This window comes from Gymnogyps californianus, chromosome 3 (assembly GCF_018139145.2).
Source record: "Gymnogyps californianus isolate 813 chromosome 3, ASM1813914v2, whole genome shotgun sequence".
Taxonomy (NCBI): domain Eukaryota; kingdom Metazoa; phylum Chordata; class Aves; order Accipitriformes; family Cathartidae; genus Gymnogyps; species Gymnogyps californianus.
In genome coordinates, this window is record NC_059473.1 from 127,652,236 (window position 1) to 127,670,373 (window position 18,138).

Sequence of the window (18,138 nt, forward strand, 5' to 3'; positions counted from 1 at the left end):
GGAGTTCTGGCTAATACAGACTTCTTGGATTTCTGAAAGGCATTCAGTAAGGTCCCTTACCAAATGTTTAAAGAGATTTAAAAGTTTGATGAAAGGGATGAAAGGTGGGGTCTTTGCGTGGGTAGAAGATTGGCTAAAAGAAACCAAAAAGGAGCAATAAAGATCCTTTTTGTATATTGAGATTGGTGGATAGTGCTGGACCTAAACTGTTTTTAACAGTCATAAATGATCTGGAAAAATACAGTGAAAGGTAAGAATTTGATACAAAGTAAATCAGCGTAGTAAAAGCTAAAAGAGACTGACGAGTTATAGTACCATCTGACAACGCTGAGTAACTGAAATAAAATGGTAGGTGAAGTTCAGTGTGAATATATGTAAAGTAGTGCATGCTGGAGGAGTGAAGTGTAATCCTAATGTGATGCACAGAAAGGTGAGCTAAGTAAGTCGTTGCTCAGATGAGAGATCTTGGAGCTATACTTCTGTGAAGATGTTGACACTCTGTTTAGTAATGGCTAAAAACCATGAAATGTTACAGAGGGGAAGGACGTGAAGAACAAAGTGGAGAGGTAAAGGCACTGTGTAAATCCATGGTGTCTTTATGCTTTGCATGAGTGCTGCTCTAGTACCCCCGTCTGGTACTCTGCCCTTTCTGGTTCTGATACATCTTTTCTGAGAAGAACAACAAAGATCATAGGTAGAGAAACTTTCTGTACAAAGAACAACTAGATAGAGCAGGATTCTTCAACGTGGAAAGAAAAATGGTGGTGAAAGGATAGTATTCCATAAAATCATGAGCAATGTGTTAGTGGTGAAAAGAAAACAGCTGATCCTTTCCCCTTCCAGTACAAGAACTAAAAGGCAGTAACTGAAATTAGCAGTGACAGATTGAAACAACACAAAACAATACTTATTTAAACTTTACCAAAGGATGTTGTTGGTATCAAACATTTACACCACTCTTACTCCTTGAACCAATTTCACTGAAGTCAAATTCATCAAAGGTTGCCGAATGCAAAGATACTCTCAGTGAGTGGAAGAATATTCTGGGGAACTTGCTTGCCTGAGCCATCTGCTGTCGGGATAAACAGACTTCTGATCTGATCTGCCTCAGCTGTTCTCATATTCTTTATTTCTTTTTCTGATCGTTATGAATATGCTGTCCTGTTTTTTTCCCTTTCCTGTCTTTCCCACCTGTCTCTCTGATTACTGACCCATTTCATCACTGAACTTCTTCTGTTTCCAGTTTACCTGTTCCCCTGATTCCACCCCGACTCCTGCACTGACTCCGCTCCCTTTCCTAAGCAGGCTGTCAGCTCCGGCTCAGCTGGAACGCGAGGCTTTCTGGAAATCCTGGCAGTTGTAAATATTTTTTTTTGCCCCATCTCATAAATTATATGAATGATAGTAACTTGATCTCTGTACTTGCATATGTACAGGCTTATTTTTTTAAATTCTGAAAATGTGAACAAATGGAGTGTTTTTCAGCCTGTACAGTGTCTGACAGCACAGATGAAATGGGAGTTGTTCAATGATACCACTCTGCTGTCTCTGGAAAAGATTATTTCCTGTGACATGATACTCCTTGCAAAGGAGTTCCTTTACGTGGTGTGCAAGGTAGGAGTTGTAAACCCAGCCTACTGCTATGGACTTTATGATTTTTGTCATAGCTTTTTAAGCCCAAGAAGTGCCGTATAAAAATGTCAAATTTTGTGGATTCAGATGACTTCGTTTTGGCATTCAGGTAGATTCATTGTGAAGTAATTAGTGCTTCCTTCCATGTCATTTCTGCAAGTAAATTGCAAACAGAACTTCAAGTAAATCAAGACTCCATCCTGCTCATTTTAAGGGCTGACTGACTTCTCTAACGACTGGCTCTACCTGTGTGGTGTTCCTTGGCTCCCTCACCTCACTAGCTCCTTTTTTCCTCTCACCATCTGGCTCTGATAAGCCTTTAGTGCTTACTGAAGTTCACCCTAAAAATTGATGCAATAAGGTGTGCTAAATACTAGGTTTCACATAATAAAGGTCCTGAAAGTTAATCTGCTCTAGATGAATTAGCCTGATTGTGGGGTTTTGATTTTGGGGAGAGGGTATTTTGTTTTTTGGAGGAGTGGGGGTGAAAGGGGAGTTGCTTTGGTCCTAATCAGTGGACCAAAGTAGTAGTAGTAATAATAATATGTGTTTTGTTGTGGTATCACATTGTTGTGGTTTAACCTCAGCCGGCAACTGAGCACCACACAGCCGCTTGCTGACTCCCCCCACAGTGGGATGTGGGAGAGAATCAGAAGAGTAAAAGTGAGAAAACTTGTGGGTTGAGATAAAGACAGTTTAATAAGTAAGGCAAAAGCCGCGTGCACAAGCAAAGCAAAGCAAGGAATTCGTTCACTGCTTCCCATCGGCAGGCAGGTGTTCAGCTATCTCCAGGAAAGCAGGGCTCCATCATGCGTAATGGTTACTTGGGAATACAAACACCATAACTCCGAACGTCTCCCGCTTCCTTCTTCCCCAGCTTTATGTGCTGAGCATGATGTCCTATGGTATGGAATATCGCTTGGGTCAGTTGGGGTCAGCTGTCCCGGCTGTGTCCCCTCCCAGCTCCTTGTGCACCCCCAGCCTCCTCGCTGGTGGGGTGGGGTGAGAAGCAGAAAAGGCCTTGACGCTGTGTAAGCCCTGCTCAGCAATAACGAGAACATCCCTGTGTTATCAACACTGTTTTCAGCACAAATCCAAAACATAGCCCCATAGTAGCTACTATGCAGAAAATTAACGCTATCCCAGCTAAAACCAGCACACACATCTATTCAAACTGAACAAGCTCAGTGCATGATTTTATACAGGCTTTCTTACCTCTCATTTGTTTGTAACAAATGTTAGGAGTTGCCACAACATCTGCTGGTCTGATAGAGGTAAGGCCGCTGCAGTGTCATGTCCCCAGTCCACCAGTGGTGAGGGTAGGCACGCGTTCCCAGTAGGAACACGTGCACACAGCCACATGGATCAACACAGACAGAAAATACCCATGTGAACAGGAACAGCACCAGTGACCTGGTTCTGTTCCCCGCTCTCCCTGATCAGGATGAAAGCCTGTTAGTGGCATAAATATATATGTATATGCACATGCCTGTACAATATGGATCCCTCCAGTGACTGGCCTTAGATGCCCATCTGTCTAGTAGCTGGTCCTTAGAGCCTCTTAGATCCTCTGATCTCTCCACTATCTGTCCCAGACTTACAACCTCGCTGATACCTAGCGCTCAAACTCTAATTACTAAATTTTCCTCCCAAAGCATCTTCATAGTCCACTTGTAGGTGTTTGGGTGGTGTTATTAGGTCTTCTCAGTGTCTTATCTTCTCCAGGCTGAACAGTTGCTGTTTCCTCAGCCTGTCCTCATAGGCTAAGTGCTCCAGCATGCTGACCATCCTTGTAGCCCTCTACAGAGCTCACTTCAGTTTGTCTTTCATATTCTGTGATTCTCAGCAATTCTCTGATTCTGGGGGGGTCCCAGAACTGGACACAGTACCTAGAAGAGGTCTAACAAGTGCTGAGTGGAGGAGGATAATCACTTCCCTCTACTAGCTGAGCTCCTCTTCATACAGCCCAGGATGTTGTTTGGCCACCTTTGCTGCCAGAGTGCACTGCTGGCTCGTGTTCAGCTTGTGACCTCAAAACCCACAAGGACCTTTCCAACAGAGCTGTTCCCAAGCCAGGCAGTCCCCAGCCTGGATTGCTGCCACAGTCTTCCTTCCCACGGGCAGGACTTCGCATTTGTCCTTTCTGAATTTCGATCAGTTCCTGCCGGCCCATTCCTCTAGCCGGTCTAGGTCCTGCTGGATGGCAGCCCTTGCCCTCAAGGGTATCACCTGATCCTCCCAGTTTGGCATCATCTGCAAACTCGACAAGAGTGCACTCTGGCACCTCTCCCAGTTCATTGATAGACATGTTGAGCAGGACATGTCTCAGGACAGATTCCAGCAGTAGTCCACTTGTTATTGGTCTCCACGTAGAATTTGACCCGTTATCCACTACACTCCAAGCCTGATCATCCAACCAGCTACTTGCCCATCTGGTTGTTCACCCATGCAGACTGTGACATCCCAGGTTGGATACTGGAATGTTGTGAGGAAATAAAAAGTAAAAAGCCTTGCTCGAGTTGAGGTGAATGATACCTACAAATTCAGTCATCTTACCACAGAAGACAGTCGAGCTGGTCAGGTGTGATTCAGCCTCAGTAGATCCATACTGACGGACCCCAGTCACCTTTTCTTTCCTGTGTGCAGGAATGTGCACCGAGAAGATTTGCTTCATGATTTTCCCAGGAGCCAAAGTGGGGCTGACTGGCCTATATTTCCTTGGATTGTCCTTTTGACCTTAGTACATATTTTGGATTAATGCCAAAAAAACTGCATGCACGCACACACACACACCCCCTCCCAAAAAGCACAGTCAAACCTATTCATCTGTTAAATTTATTTTCTTGGCTTTTACTGATATTAAACCTAGTATTTAACAAATATTTTATGAATTTGTATGATAAAAATTAACAGCTTCATAGGAATTGTGAGACACAGGGTACACTCAAGGTCAAGACCCTAGAAAATGAGGGTGCCAGGTTTTTGTTGCTTTGTTTTTAACTTAATTGGAAAAATGATGAAGCCTTCAGCTGAAACTGTACAAAGCATCAGGGAAATGCCTTGATTGGAAAATGAACCATCAATTTTGGCAGTTATAAGCAACTGAAAAGAGGCTCTCGAGGGAACTGTTGGACAGGTTTAACAGATGATATTACGAGCTCTGTTCTTAATGTAGAAGTTTTACTACAAACATTTGAAAAAAGGAAATAGTGAGTTGCACAAGTACCATTTTACATTGGTATTTTGGGGACCGAGCAGTATTTTTTGCAGTTCTAAATTTTTTATTCTCTCTGGTCTGAAAAAAAGAAGTTTATAGCATAGTAGCATTGAACTGAAATTTTATGAGAATTAAAGTATAATACCTTGTCATCAGGAAATTCTATTAGCACATGCCTGTTGTGACCCTGAGGTGAGCTCTTGAGAAATTACACTGTTAGCCTCTGTTTTGCTTGAGGTTTTCTCTTTGAGGGTAATTTACTGCCCTTTAAAAGGGCAGATAACTGTATAATTATATCCTACTAATCTTTATCTTTTCCAATTTCACTGGTAATTTCCCATGTGGAAATTCCCTACGTAAATGAGTTCAACTTTACTTTGACTATAAAATCCCTTTTTTTATGACTGCAAGATATGGGTTAGTGGGTTTGGGTGGTTTTTCTATTCAGTCTGGATATAGCCTGTTCTATTTTATCTCATTTTCAATTTATTTCCATAGCTTTAATTACTTTCTCTTTAAAATCATTTAAATCTTGCATACTGTTCAGTTCAGATTAATAGACTGTATATACCCAGAAGATTTCTGTCTTTTTTTTAAATACAAGTACTGTCGTGTTCCTGTCATGTTCTACCAGTCCCACCTTGACAGATTTATTACTAGACCTTCAGTTTTTGTGCATGTGCCAGTTCTGGAGTGATTCTGATCTAGAATGGATTAGGATTCTGGAAGTTTGGCTCTCTAATTAGTTTTAGTTGTTTCCATAGTTTTCATTTGTGTGCATTTTGATCCTGACTTTTCTTCCACGTTCAGTTTTCGGGTTAAATTTAATTTTTCTGCTTGGCTTAATTTTCTAAAATACAGCATTCCCCCTGACCCCCATTTCTCTCTTTTTTTTTTTTCTTTTTTTTTTCTTTTTGCCCCCATTATTCCTGATATGGTTTATAAGATTATTCAATAAGGGCTTCAGACCTTTACTTCAAGCTTGTCTGTTTAGCCAGTGATACAGATTCCAGATAGCTTTATCACCCTTAACTTAGATATTGTAGGCTTCTTCATGAGCTCGTTTGTTCAGGAGATTGGAATAATTTCTCTAGTTTACTAGAAATATGCCGTTCTGAAATAGTCTTTTTTTACAGACCTAGTTTTGATCACTTAAATTAAGCTTATTTTCTGTCAACATATCCTTTTTGATGTTTAGTTACTGATGGTGCCTTAAATAACCTCATAGATGATTCAGTGGCTGTTTAGTGAAGAATTCTGGTATCTGTCACATCTTGGAAAATTTTAAGGTCTTACTAATATTAGTGCGCTTATTAGAGAAATCTTCCTTTACAGAGTAATCTGACTCTGCAAGTATCTCAGAGACCCAGTTTTGCTGTTTGAGAGATTTGTCTTTTCCAAAGAGATTTTTGATCCCCGGACAGTTCTGCTTGATCTGCGTGCAGCTGTCCTAATATTGTGTGTGACATCATTTTCTTATAATGCTATCTGCACATCTTCTCCTATATTTTTGCCTTTCCTGAGACATGAGAGCTGGGAGCTTTGGGTTGGGCACGTGGAATGGCTGGAGCAGAGAGGTTGGAGGAGTGGAGCTCTGTGCAGTAAGGGGATAGAGGAACTCCAGAGCAGGAGGCTCAGGAGACATCCTGCCATCCCCATGCCCATAGCATGGCATCAGAGTGAAAATACCTGCAAAGCTGCCCTTCCCTGCCACATTCTGGGACCACCCTCCCTTCCTTTCTTTTTCCATATATACACAAGATTGCTGAACATCTTGCTCGATTCTCTTTTTGGTTTCAGAAATATATTTAGCCCCACATAGCTAATTAAACAGCATACCTCATCTCATCACAAACATTTTTCTTGTGTAAGGACAAAAGTTCCTGTTCTAGCTCTTCAGTGTGCGCAACATCTCTGATATAAAATTAGATCAGATTTCCTCTTCCCCATCCGCTCAGCTGCATGGCTCATGTGTTTTAGCCTTGGAGATGGGGGTCATTGCACCCCAGTTTCTGACTTTACTTCTGATGCTCTCTTCTAATGCTGTGTTACTTACGTTCAGCATGCCGTTGACGTGCACCAGGTTTACCAGGAGTTTTGCCAGTTTTGACTTTGTGATTCTTACAAATTTTTTTAATTCTAGGAGACTTCTCAGAGGATTTTATGTAGTTTTATTTTGAAGGTGTAAACTTGAAGATGTAATGTTCTGTAACTTTTATAATGCCTCCTAGCTTCTGCTTTCTTGCTGTTACAGTTAATGCACTGGCAGAAGACTGGGTGAGATGGGATGGAGGAAACAGGAAGACTTATATCATAGCATGTTCGAATACTTTTATAAATTTATAAATTTTATCTTAATAGCAAGTGATAAGAAATTATGTTCAGAATAAAACAAAAAAATTTCTTGGGGTTTAAATGGATTGAAATAAGTTTTTTTTTCTTTTCTGTAGTAAGCATGTATTTACTGTAGGGTTTTATTATATTTTTTTACAGATATTTTCTCTCAAATATCAGATTCAAATGGACTAATGATATTTACAAAGTTTGATCAGTTTTTGAAAGAAGTTCTAAAACTTCCAACAGCTGTGTTTGAGGGGCCTTCTTTTGGATACACAGAGCATTCTGTACGGACCTGTTTCCCACAACAAGTAAGAGTTAACAAAACAGGATTTTTGTATTGCGTGTTAATGTAGTGCTTTCTTCTAAAGTCCACGGGCTGCGTTCGTTGTAGTTTGTATGGGGTTTGGAGGGGAGGGGGGTTGGTAATATATGCTATATAACCTAAGCAGTTTTAAGACAGTCTGAATAATTTAAAATAGTATGTTTAGGTTCTAGGCAATTAAAGGATTTTGCACAATTTTAGTTTGTTTCCCCTCCTTGAAGGGACACTTCTGTTCCCCATCAGAACAACAGCAAGGATGACCTATTTCTTTTCTAAAACATGAAACACAGCATTTTTACTATTTTCCTTTGATTTTTTTTAAGCTTTCTCAATGTGTTAAGAGTATTAGTTTCAACAAATCACTTGCTAGTTGGTTGAGTCTGTACAAAATACGGTGTGTTCACATAGTTTATTTTTAAATCAATTTCACTGTTGTTCTTATTGGTATAGCTGTTTTTTCCAAAATATTTCCATTGCATGTAATGTTTGGAGTAGATGTTGTAGTAATGATCTTAAAAGAGCTTTTTATTTCTTTATGCATTTTAGTTGTAATTTAATTGTTCCAAGGATTTGTTTCTAATTTGTGATAATGTAAATAGCATAAATAATCCTTAAATCAACTGTAAACATGAACCTAGATAATCTTAGGCCTAAAATTAAATGTTTAGACTCTGGTCATGATTATGGTCTGGAAGAAATATTTCTGAAGTATTTAGATTTAGAATTTATAGTCACTTTTGCTAAATTTAAGTTAATTAGCAATTAGTATATTTGAAATACAACACAGTAGGAAGCAGCCTTTGATTTAGGAAATGGTGAGGGCTCCAGCTCATCTGTGAGTTACTGAGGACAGAGTTTTGTTTTACTGATAGTGTAATTAATAAATATTTTTTTCTGTTTCCATACTGACTGAGGCATTTGTGGGCCATACGTGTTCCCACGGACATGCCACCCTTTCTGTTATGGCAGTGCAAGCTGTTTATGCACGTAGGGAAACTGATCCGATCAAATCGAGTTTCATGTAAGTGGCACTGCTGTTGAATGTAAAACCTCAGCCTCACTATGGAGCTGTAGGTCAGACGTCGGATTCTAAGCTCTACGTGCTCTTTCCATTGTCTGCAAAGGGAATGGGGATGGGGTTTCTGTTTTGTTCGGAAGCCTGCACTCTGGCAGTGACCATTTCTCTCTTACCCAGAGAGGCTAGTGTAGCTAGCTAGACTTTGACAGTTGGCTGAGATTTCTAAGACATTTGATGCAAATCTCGCCATGGTAGCCAAGTGAGGTGTAGTAACTGCCCATGAATATGAGCCAGCAGTGTGCCCAGGTGGCCAAGAAGGCCAAGAGCATCCTGGCTTGTGTCAGAAGTAGTGTGGCCAGCAGGACTAGGGCAGTGATCGTCCCCCTGTACTCGGCACTGGTGAGCCCGCACCTCGAATCCTGTGTTCAGTTTGGGGCCCCTCACTACAAGAAAGACACTGAGGGGCTGGAGCGTGTCCAAAGAGGAGCAACAAAGCTGGTGAAGGGTCTAGAGCACAAGTCTTATGGGGAGCAGCGGAGGGAACCGGGGTTGTTTAGCCTGGAGAAAAGGAGGCTGAGGGGAGACCTTCTCGCTCTCTACAACTACCTGAAAGGAGGTTGTAGCGAGGTGGGGGTCGGGCTCTTCTCCCAAGTAACAAGCGATAGGACGAGAGGAAACGGCCTCAAGTTGCGCCAGGGGAGGTTTAGATTGGATATTTGGAAAAATCTCTTCCCTGAAAGGGTTGTCAAGCACTGGAACAGGCTGCCCAGGGAAGCGGTGGAGTCATCATCCCTGGGGGTATTTAAAAGACGTGTAGACGCGGTGCTTAGGGACATGGTTTAGCGATGGACTTGGCAGTGTGAGGTTTGCGGATGGACTCGATGATCTTAAGGGTCTTTTCCAACCTAAATGATTCTACGATTCTATGATTTGCACGTGGCTTGCCTGCAGCATGTCTTAGCGCTTTTTGACTTTGGCTCCCATGAACAATAAAGCGAATTTTTCATATTGATTCACTTTTAGAAATTCCTTTGCTCTAATTTTATTCAGCAAAACAAAATCCCTATGTAAGGCCAGGTTTGTAGAGAGTGGTAATGTTTTTTTAATTAATCCAGATATACACTGTACCCCAAGACAGTTCTTTCATTTATTTGAAAACACAGAAACAAACAGGTCCTGGGAAGTAGACGGATAATCTGTCTCAGATTTAATTCCATTTTCTTATGCCTCCCAGATCTGAAAATAAGCTTCCCAGAGGTACTTCTGTGATATTCTCTTTTTATAGCCTATCATTTTGCTGAAATTCTCTCCAGATGGCATTGGTAAAGCTGTGGGGTTTCAGACTTTGGCATTTACATGACGGACATATAAGCTACATCTGTGCTAGTTAACTAAACAGTGCCTTGAGCTGTTCTGTGGTCCTAAGGCCAACTGGAATGGTCTAACCACATCCATGCTGTTAAACTCTCTTATTCCCTCAAGCAGGGTGGTTACATGGAAACTGTTTATTAAAAATGATTCCTAGCTGATATTAACACCTGATCTGGATGCTGGAATCATGTGGGAGAGTGAGTGGTTAAACCAGGCACAGGTTTAATAACATAAAAGCATGCATGATTGAGTTTTAGTGCCAGGAACATTCCCTAGTGTTACTTAAACTACCAAGAGACAAATCCTTCCTGGCCAGCTGTGGTTCCTGGCTACCCATGGAGGTCCTGGTTCTGGGAGCCACTTCTTTCAGGTGCCAAAGGCTAATAATTTACTGCTGTCTGAGTGGTGAAAGGGCAGATAGGCAAAGAAGTGTCAGTGATTGTATACACTCCACAACTCTGTTTCATTTCTTGGGTCACAGATGGAATAGTTCAAACTTGTTGCCCATGCAAAATGGAGTTTATTGGGATGCTTTTGGCAAGAGCTGCATTCTTTGTGATGGCTTCCAGATGTATAAAGAGTTTCCAGTAATAATTTCCTATTCTAGGTCAAGTGGGGGCTTCCACAGATATAAGATATCATGTCATACTTTTCTTAAGACTTTTGTTCACTTGGCTACAGTCCATCTGTTTGTCAGAGACGTTGTATCACCATGACATTCCCTGCCTTAGTCAGAATATTTCTGTGTTGATGGCACAGCCTGTCCTGTCATTGCAGAGATGTGTCCACCTTATACCAGAGCAGTTTAATTGCAATGTTTCTACTGAGCTGAGAAGTTCACTTCAGAGACTTGGTAGCCAGGAGCTTGGCTTCTGTACAGTCAAACTGCGCGTTATTCTGTTGAAACTCAGCAGCACAAATGATACAAGCAGGCCTAGATAGGCGTTGATTTGTGCATACCTTACATGAAAGCTTTGCTAAAGCATTGGCTGACTTAGGCTTCATGGATGGTATGGCTGACAGCTGAACTGACTGCACAAGCTGAACAGTGTCAGAAGGATGGTCAGGATGTACAGTCTTGTTAAAGTGCGTGATAAGGATATATTTATTAAGGACAGGTTGGTCTTGTGTATAAAGGATGGTGTAAGCATACTCTGACAGAGTTGCAGTTTAAGCACAAGATGCAGGACAGTTAGAGATACAGGTGGGGTCTAATACACAGCTGCTTAGATCGGTATAACTTGTTTTGATCACTGTAGAGTTAAAAATTGCATATGTTTGTGTTGGCTCAGGGGATGTGGTTTTGTGCCAGTCTTTTTGGGGGAAATATATGCATTAACATCTTGTTGAAACAAGCGTGTTGGCAGTGTAACAATAAAACTGGCTGAGTTTTCGGTATTGAAGCAAGCCTATGGTATTCTTCTAGATATAAGAATAGCCTGGGTATAACCTGCCACTGCACCCACCTGCAAGAATATCTGAGACTACAGAGCTATTACGACAAGTAGGTATGCTAACAGCAATTGGTAAAAACAATTATTAGAATAGAGAGTAAGCAGGCGATTACAGAGAGTATCTGTGCAGAAATGTGTTTGTTCTCCTGGGGAGCATTTGACCCTCATGACTGGTTGTGCGTTCACATTTACTAATTTTCAGTTTATGTTCTTGGAGTTTGGAACCTGCTGGCAGCTTATTTGATTGTTGTTGCATCACAAATGGTGACTGAGTGATGTTTTTGTGGTTGCTCCATGACTGGGTTCTGAACCCAGTAGGAAATGTTAGACCAGCTACAAGAAAGGGCTTTATCTAGGCTCCTTCTCTGACACATTCATAATTTCCAGGAGAAGGAGACTGCTGTTGGCTTTCCTGCCAGCTCAGCCATTACCAAAAATGCCTATGCCCAGACAGACAAGATGTAGCAGTGATAATGCTGCATGATTCTTTTTGGTCAATTAGTTGCAAAATATCCTACCTGTACTGGACAAAAAACCCCAAAGCCTGTGTCCCTACTGCCCTCTTGTGAGTTACATGGAAGTTGCATCACTCCATACACGAGCTTTGGCAACTCATAAGGTTCTCACTGCTTGAAGGGAACTCGTTTTTTTTTTCTTTGAGGAACATCCTTGTCTATAGCAGAAAGAAGCTGTCCTGCTAGGTTTAGGTTCTTCTGCCACTGTGCATATCATCTATCACTGTCTAATCATAGAGTCATAGAATCATAGAACGGTTTGGGTTGGAAGGGACCTCTGCAGATCATCTAGTCCAACCCCCTTGCCATGGGCAGCAACATCTTTCACTAGATCAGGAGGCTCAAAGCCCCATCCAACCTGACCTTGAATGCTTCCGATGACGGGGCATCCACAGCTTCTCTGGGCAACCTGTTCCAGTGCCTCACCACCCTCATCATAAAAAAATTTCTTCCTCTTGTCCAATCTAAACCTACCCTCTTTGAGTTTAAAACCATTGCCCTTTGTCCTGTTGCTACAGGCCCTGGTAAAAAGTCTTTCTCCGTCTTTCTTATAAGCCCTTTTTATATATTGAAAGGACACAATAAGATCTCCCCAGAGCCTTCTCTTCTCCAGGCTGAACAACACAAACTTTCTCCATAAGAGAGGTGTTTCAGCCCTCTAACAATTGTTGTGGCCCTCCTCTGGACCCACTCCAACAGGTCCATGTCTGTCTTGTGCCGTGGGCCCCAGAGCTGAACACCATTCTCCAGGTGGAGTCTCAGGAGAGCAGAGTGGAGAATCCCCCCCTTTGACATGCTGGCCACGCTTCTTTTGATGCAGCCCAGGACATGGTTGGCTTTCTGGGCTGCGAGCATCCATTGCAGCTCATGTCCAATTTTTTGTCCACCAGTACCGCAAGTCCTTCTCCGCAGGGCTGCTCTCAATCCCTTCATCCCCCAGCCTGTATCGATACTGGGGACTGCCCTGACCCTTGCACTTGACCTTGTTGAACTTCATGAGGTTCACACTGGCCCACTCCTCAAGCCTGTCAGGGTCCCTCTGGATGGCATCCCTTCCCTCCAGCATGTTGACCACACCACACAGCCCCAGTACAGACCCTTGAGGGACACCACTCGTTACTGGTTTCCACTTGGACATTGAGCCATTAACTGTAACTCTTTGGACACAGCCATCCAGCCAATTCCTTATCCATCTAACAGTCCATCCATCAAACTCATCTCTCTCCAATTTAGTGGCCAGAATGTTGTGGTGGACCATATCAAAGGCCTTACAGAAGTCCAGGTACATGCCATCCATAGCTCTTCTCTTGTCCACTGATGCAGTCACATCATAGAAGGCCACTAGATTAGTCAGGCATGAGTTGCACTTCATGAAGCCATGCTGGCTGTCTCTAATCACCTCCCTGACTTCCGTATGTTCCACATGTTTTCCAGGAGGATCTGCTCCATGATCTTAACAGGCATGGAGGTGAGGCTGACTGGTAGTTCCTAGGGTCCTCTTTTTTACACTTTTTAAAAATGGGTGTGATGTCTAATGGATCCTGAGTCTTGTCTCCAGAAAAGTTGTCTGTCTGAGCAGTATTTATTATTTGGAGTAACCTTAATACTCTTGTATATGAAACAGTATGAGAGATGAAAGCCAAGGCAAAATTGGGAACCTTGGAGGCATTATTATAAAGTAGTACAATACCCATACAAGAAAGCAACTAGGTAATTATGTTAAGATTTGAAACGTACAATCTGCACATCAATTACAGAGGATGCTGCCATTTAACATCATTAGCACAGTGGTTCCTGGTTACGCCCTGTCTGGTCTCAGGCATTGCATACCACAATCAGTTAATTCCCAGTTAAAAATTGTGGTTCTCCTTCTATCAGAAGGCTTGATTCAGCATATTTAGAGTGTTTCATGGCCTGACTGAGATATGCATTTGTTAAAAGATTTTGGATTTTTTCACCCAAATTGAGGGGAAGGCAGGTTGACTATGTGTAGTTATTAATAGCCCGAAGGATGACTTGGCTTCCAGGAGGAGAGAAGGCTGGGATTGCCAGGCAAGGTCCACGCATTTGTTCTTGTCCAGGTAGTGCGTCTGATGTCGTATCTGGCAAAGGAAATTCTTGGACTCTCTTGTAGGAGAAGTTAACTATTCAGGAAAAGCTTTTCATTTACTAAGCAGAGAGACTGGAACAAGGATACCTTATAAAAGTTGGAAGAAGTAAGATTAAATATTTCTTAGAATTTTCCTTAATGGTAACTAGGATAGATAATTATAATTCCATATTATCTCTCCAGGCTGGTTAGCTGCAGAGGTATTAGATGTATATATTTGCCACTAATCACAAAAATATTGATGCTTTAGATATAAACCTTCTCTTTAATTAAAAAAAAAACCAACCCAAAACAAAACCAACAAAACCCAAACAACCCACAACCAAAAAAACACCCAAACAAAAACCACCTTAATTTTTGGCATGATAGTTGCAAGTGAAAGCTGGAATTAGTTTCACAGCTTCTAGAAAACCAGACTGGCTTGTGCTCTAGCTCTGCTTACCTTCCCTGTTGTGGATGCTTTTTGGAGTAGCACTGCCATATGCTAAGGTGAGAAAAAAGTGCCATCTGACCAGCTGGTCTGCTGCCTATGAGAAGTTCTTAAGCATCTAGCTTATTGTATGCAAAAGCCAACATATTCTTTCTTTGTATCCATAATACTCTTAGCTGTTTTTCTTACCAGTTATCTCCATCTGTTTATATTTGCAGCAGATACTTTCTCTTGCTCAGTTGCATTTGAAACCTTAGAAAATATTACTCTTAACATGCCTGACTTTCTTCTCCTAATGATTTCATTTCAATTTCACTTTTATTGACAGTTGTTTAAAAGCTTAGCCTAGTTGTCCCCTTGCCTCTTTTTTTGTTATTTTGCCTTTAAAAGAAATCATTTACTGCATGGATCGTGTATGAATATTAGTTGTAATTCTCTTTTATGTGTGTCTGCTTTTTTCAGTGCTGTCTGTATGTTTGAAATGCTGTTTTCTACATTGTTAAATAACCTCCGCTCACATTTGTTGTATTCCTCTTCCAAATAAGAATCTTTAACTGCAACTCGGGAACCAATCCTGACTGACTAGTCCTCCATTTCTTGGAGTTTTCTGTTCATCTGTTTATCATTTATTTTTGTATGATTATATCATGTCTATACTAATACCTTCTTTGTGGTGTTACTGTTTGCCTAATACAGATTGAAACTCCCTGAGCAAAGAAGTTGTGATTTTTATCTCTTTATAGCATATGAAATATTCCTGGTAGACAGAAGTTGAGTCATAGAGAGATTTTAAGGCTGAAGTAATTTTTGGTATATAAAATTGAAATTTTTCTTATAATTAAGTTCTATTTCTCTTTTCTTTGCAGAAAAAGATCATGCTAAACATGTTTTTAGACACACTGATGGCTGATCCACCTCCTCAGTGCCTTGTGTGGCTGCCTCTCATGCACAGACTTGCGCATGTTGAAAATGGTAAATGGAATATTTCCTTGTTTGAAACATCTGGTCAGAGCAGGGTTTCTGTTCAACATATGTAAATATGCTGTCCTTTCTCACGTAACGAAGCACTTAATGCCTTCATTGTTCCCACTGTAACGGTCTTAGTCCCAGAGCATTTAAGCCCAGACTTTAGTTGGAGTGAAAAGTGTTCTGCGCTTCTGGGATGAAGACTGGTTCTGTATGAAATCATCAGCAACAATGCAAAACGAGATTAGTTTTAGAGTTCTAGCACTGCTAGTAGTGGAAGATGAAGAAACAAGCAGCAGAAAAATGATACTCTCTAAATGTTCATGTTTATTCTGAAACTTAAAAAACTTCACTTGAACTATGCTTTAACATACGCTTTCAAGTGCTAACTCCCAAAGATTTTGGTACCCATTCAAATGTCTGTCTTGAGTAGCATTTGAGCACATGAGTCACTGCAGTGCTCACTATGAGAGGTAAATGTGAGCTCCTCTCACTTCCAGACCTTTTCTTAGCTAAAATTTCCTGGGTTTACTGCCTATGGAAAGTATTTAAGGAGCACTAAGGGATGGAAAACTGAAGATTAACAGTGAGAAAGAGTGATGAAAGAGTCATCTGGCTGAGAGGGCTTTAAGGAGTTCAGGGAAGCAAAAAGGTTTCCTGCAGGAGGTTGTGCAAGTGTATCGAAACTCTGTTGTATTTAGTGGCCAAAAAGGTGGTGTGTTTAATTTCTTGTACAGTTGCACACAGTATATGTGTATGATGTTTTGTATGTGAATTCTAGGAAAAAAAACCAAACAACTTTTTTTCTTCACCCATGAACTAAACTTCATCTTTTGTTTCCTTCCCCACACAATAAAATCATGTTATCATCCTTCAAAACCCCTGCCCTACTAGTTGTTACCTCTTCTTCTGCTTAATGCATTTATAGTCATTTCAAGGTGTATAGACTTCTTCCTTTTAAGACACAGGTAGATAAACCCTAGGCTCTTGTTTTTGCCTAGCTGTTTACAGGCACAGCTTGGCAGTCTGTCTCTAGCTAAGTTTTCACGATTTATATTCCATTCTCTGTTTCTTGACATTTATGCCTGTGACATGGTTAAGTATTGCTGTGATTTTGATATGCTGGTTTTTGGCATTTGTTTCATTGTCTTCTCTTGATCCTCGTGCAAAGCATATCTGGTTCTGAATTTAATCTGCATTTGTTCAGCAGTGAGCTGAAGATTGGAGTTGCGATGCTCAATGGGCCTTTTCTTTATTGCAACAGAAGAGAAGGTGAATTTCCCAATTGCTCTCTATGTTTACAGGCATTTCCTGATAACTGTGGGTCTCATTAAAAAAGTGATTTTTAAAAGAATTTTGGGGGCAGCAATTTCATGGAGACAAATCTTATGGGAAAACTTACCAAAAAGGCGAGGAGGTTGATCTAGTTAAAATATTAGGTAAACTACAGTACTACAGTGTCTTTCCCATCCTTATGTGACAGGCTGCACTAATAGAAGGGCAGCAGCGACTTCTTGCTTTCTTCTTCTTCCTTTATCCTCTTACCCTTATAAACTCGTACTTCAGGAAAAGCACACAGGGTGGAATAAATACGGTAAGGAAACAGGCAGTAAAATTGTTTGTATGAGTTACAGGTCAGGATAGAATTGCACAGAGCTTAGGCAAGGGTAAAATGTTTAAACATAATGTTTGGACAGAAGTGAAATGGTGGAAAGATCTGGAGGTAATCCATAGTCTGATCTTTTTTCTGCTTGAAAATACTTGAAGGAAATTACTAGATACCCAGAATAATATCATCCTTATAGATTAGTGCACGCATTCCTATATTATCTGACAGCTTCTGTTGCCCTCATTTTGCGATATGGCTGCTCTGTAACATGCAGATCCCAATTCAACCATCTTCACTGGGAGCAGTCGCATAAGTGCCCCTTTTGCTGATGCTTTCTTCCAGGCAGCAAGAGATTCTTCCCACTCAGCTCTTCTGCCAACCAGTCCCCACATTTAATCCTATGTTACACATAGGAGTCTTGTTACACATAGGTTTAGCATTCAGATGACTTGATAGGATAAGTTTCAATGTTTGTGGCATTAAAATTATGTTTCCAATTCTTATCAGCCTCTTCTACAGCTACCTCCCAAGCTGCTTGCTGAATTATGTTACCATCGATAATTCGTGCCGGTGTTCTCGCCCTCTAAGTTACCACAATTTCTTTTTCCTCAGAAACTTTTATTCCATTGCAAGTGGTATTTTTGCTCCAGAGTCAGGCAGCAGTTCCTCTGCGTAAAAGAGCTGATGAGAAATCATTGCAGGTGATGCACAGAGGTCTGTGGCAAGCCACAGCAGGCTTAGCAGGTGGGGGAGATCAAGTCTGGATTGTGTCCCTACAGTAAAAGAAGTTAAGGGAGGCTTGGTGTTGGAGGCCTGACTATGGGAGGGTAAAAATAGCAAATTTGAAAGATAGAGACAGTAGAAGGAATGAGCTTGGGATTACTGGGACATGTGGTAGGAAAAGAAATGATGAGGGAAGACACAGCTCTGATTACAGACGTGCACGCTAAGGAAGAAGCAAGCCAGAAGCTTTTATAGTTTAAAGTCTGGGACAGGACATAGGCACGAGTTCGTTGTTGCTATGGATCTGGACTGAATAACTCCTATTAAATGGTCATTTTCAATGTTTAAAAAGCAGATCGATCAGCTTGTGCTGACAATGGCTACTGCTGTGGCTTCTGTGACTAAATTAATATGAAGTTCCTTTGTGAGAG

General features: G+C 41.2%; 1 protein-coding gene across 1 annotated transcript in view; it reads left to right on the top strand.

The window, feature by feature from the left end:
- The window catches only part of DTNB (dystrobrevin beta), a 159,533-nt gene that overhangs the window by 32,272 nt on the left and 109,123 nt on the right, over positions 1-18,138 (top strand). The window contains exons 9-10 of the mRNA XM_050893627.1: positions 7,343-7,497; positions 15,276-15,381. Coding sequence (XP_050749584.1) covers positions 7,343-7,497; positions 15,276-15,381 — 261 coding nt within the window. The remainder of the gene's footprint in view (positions 1-7,342; positions 7,498-15,275; positions 15,382-18,138) is intronic.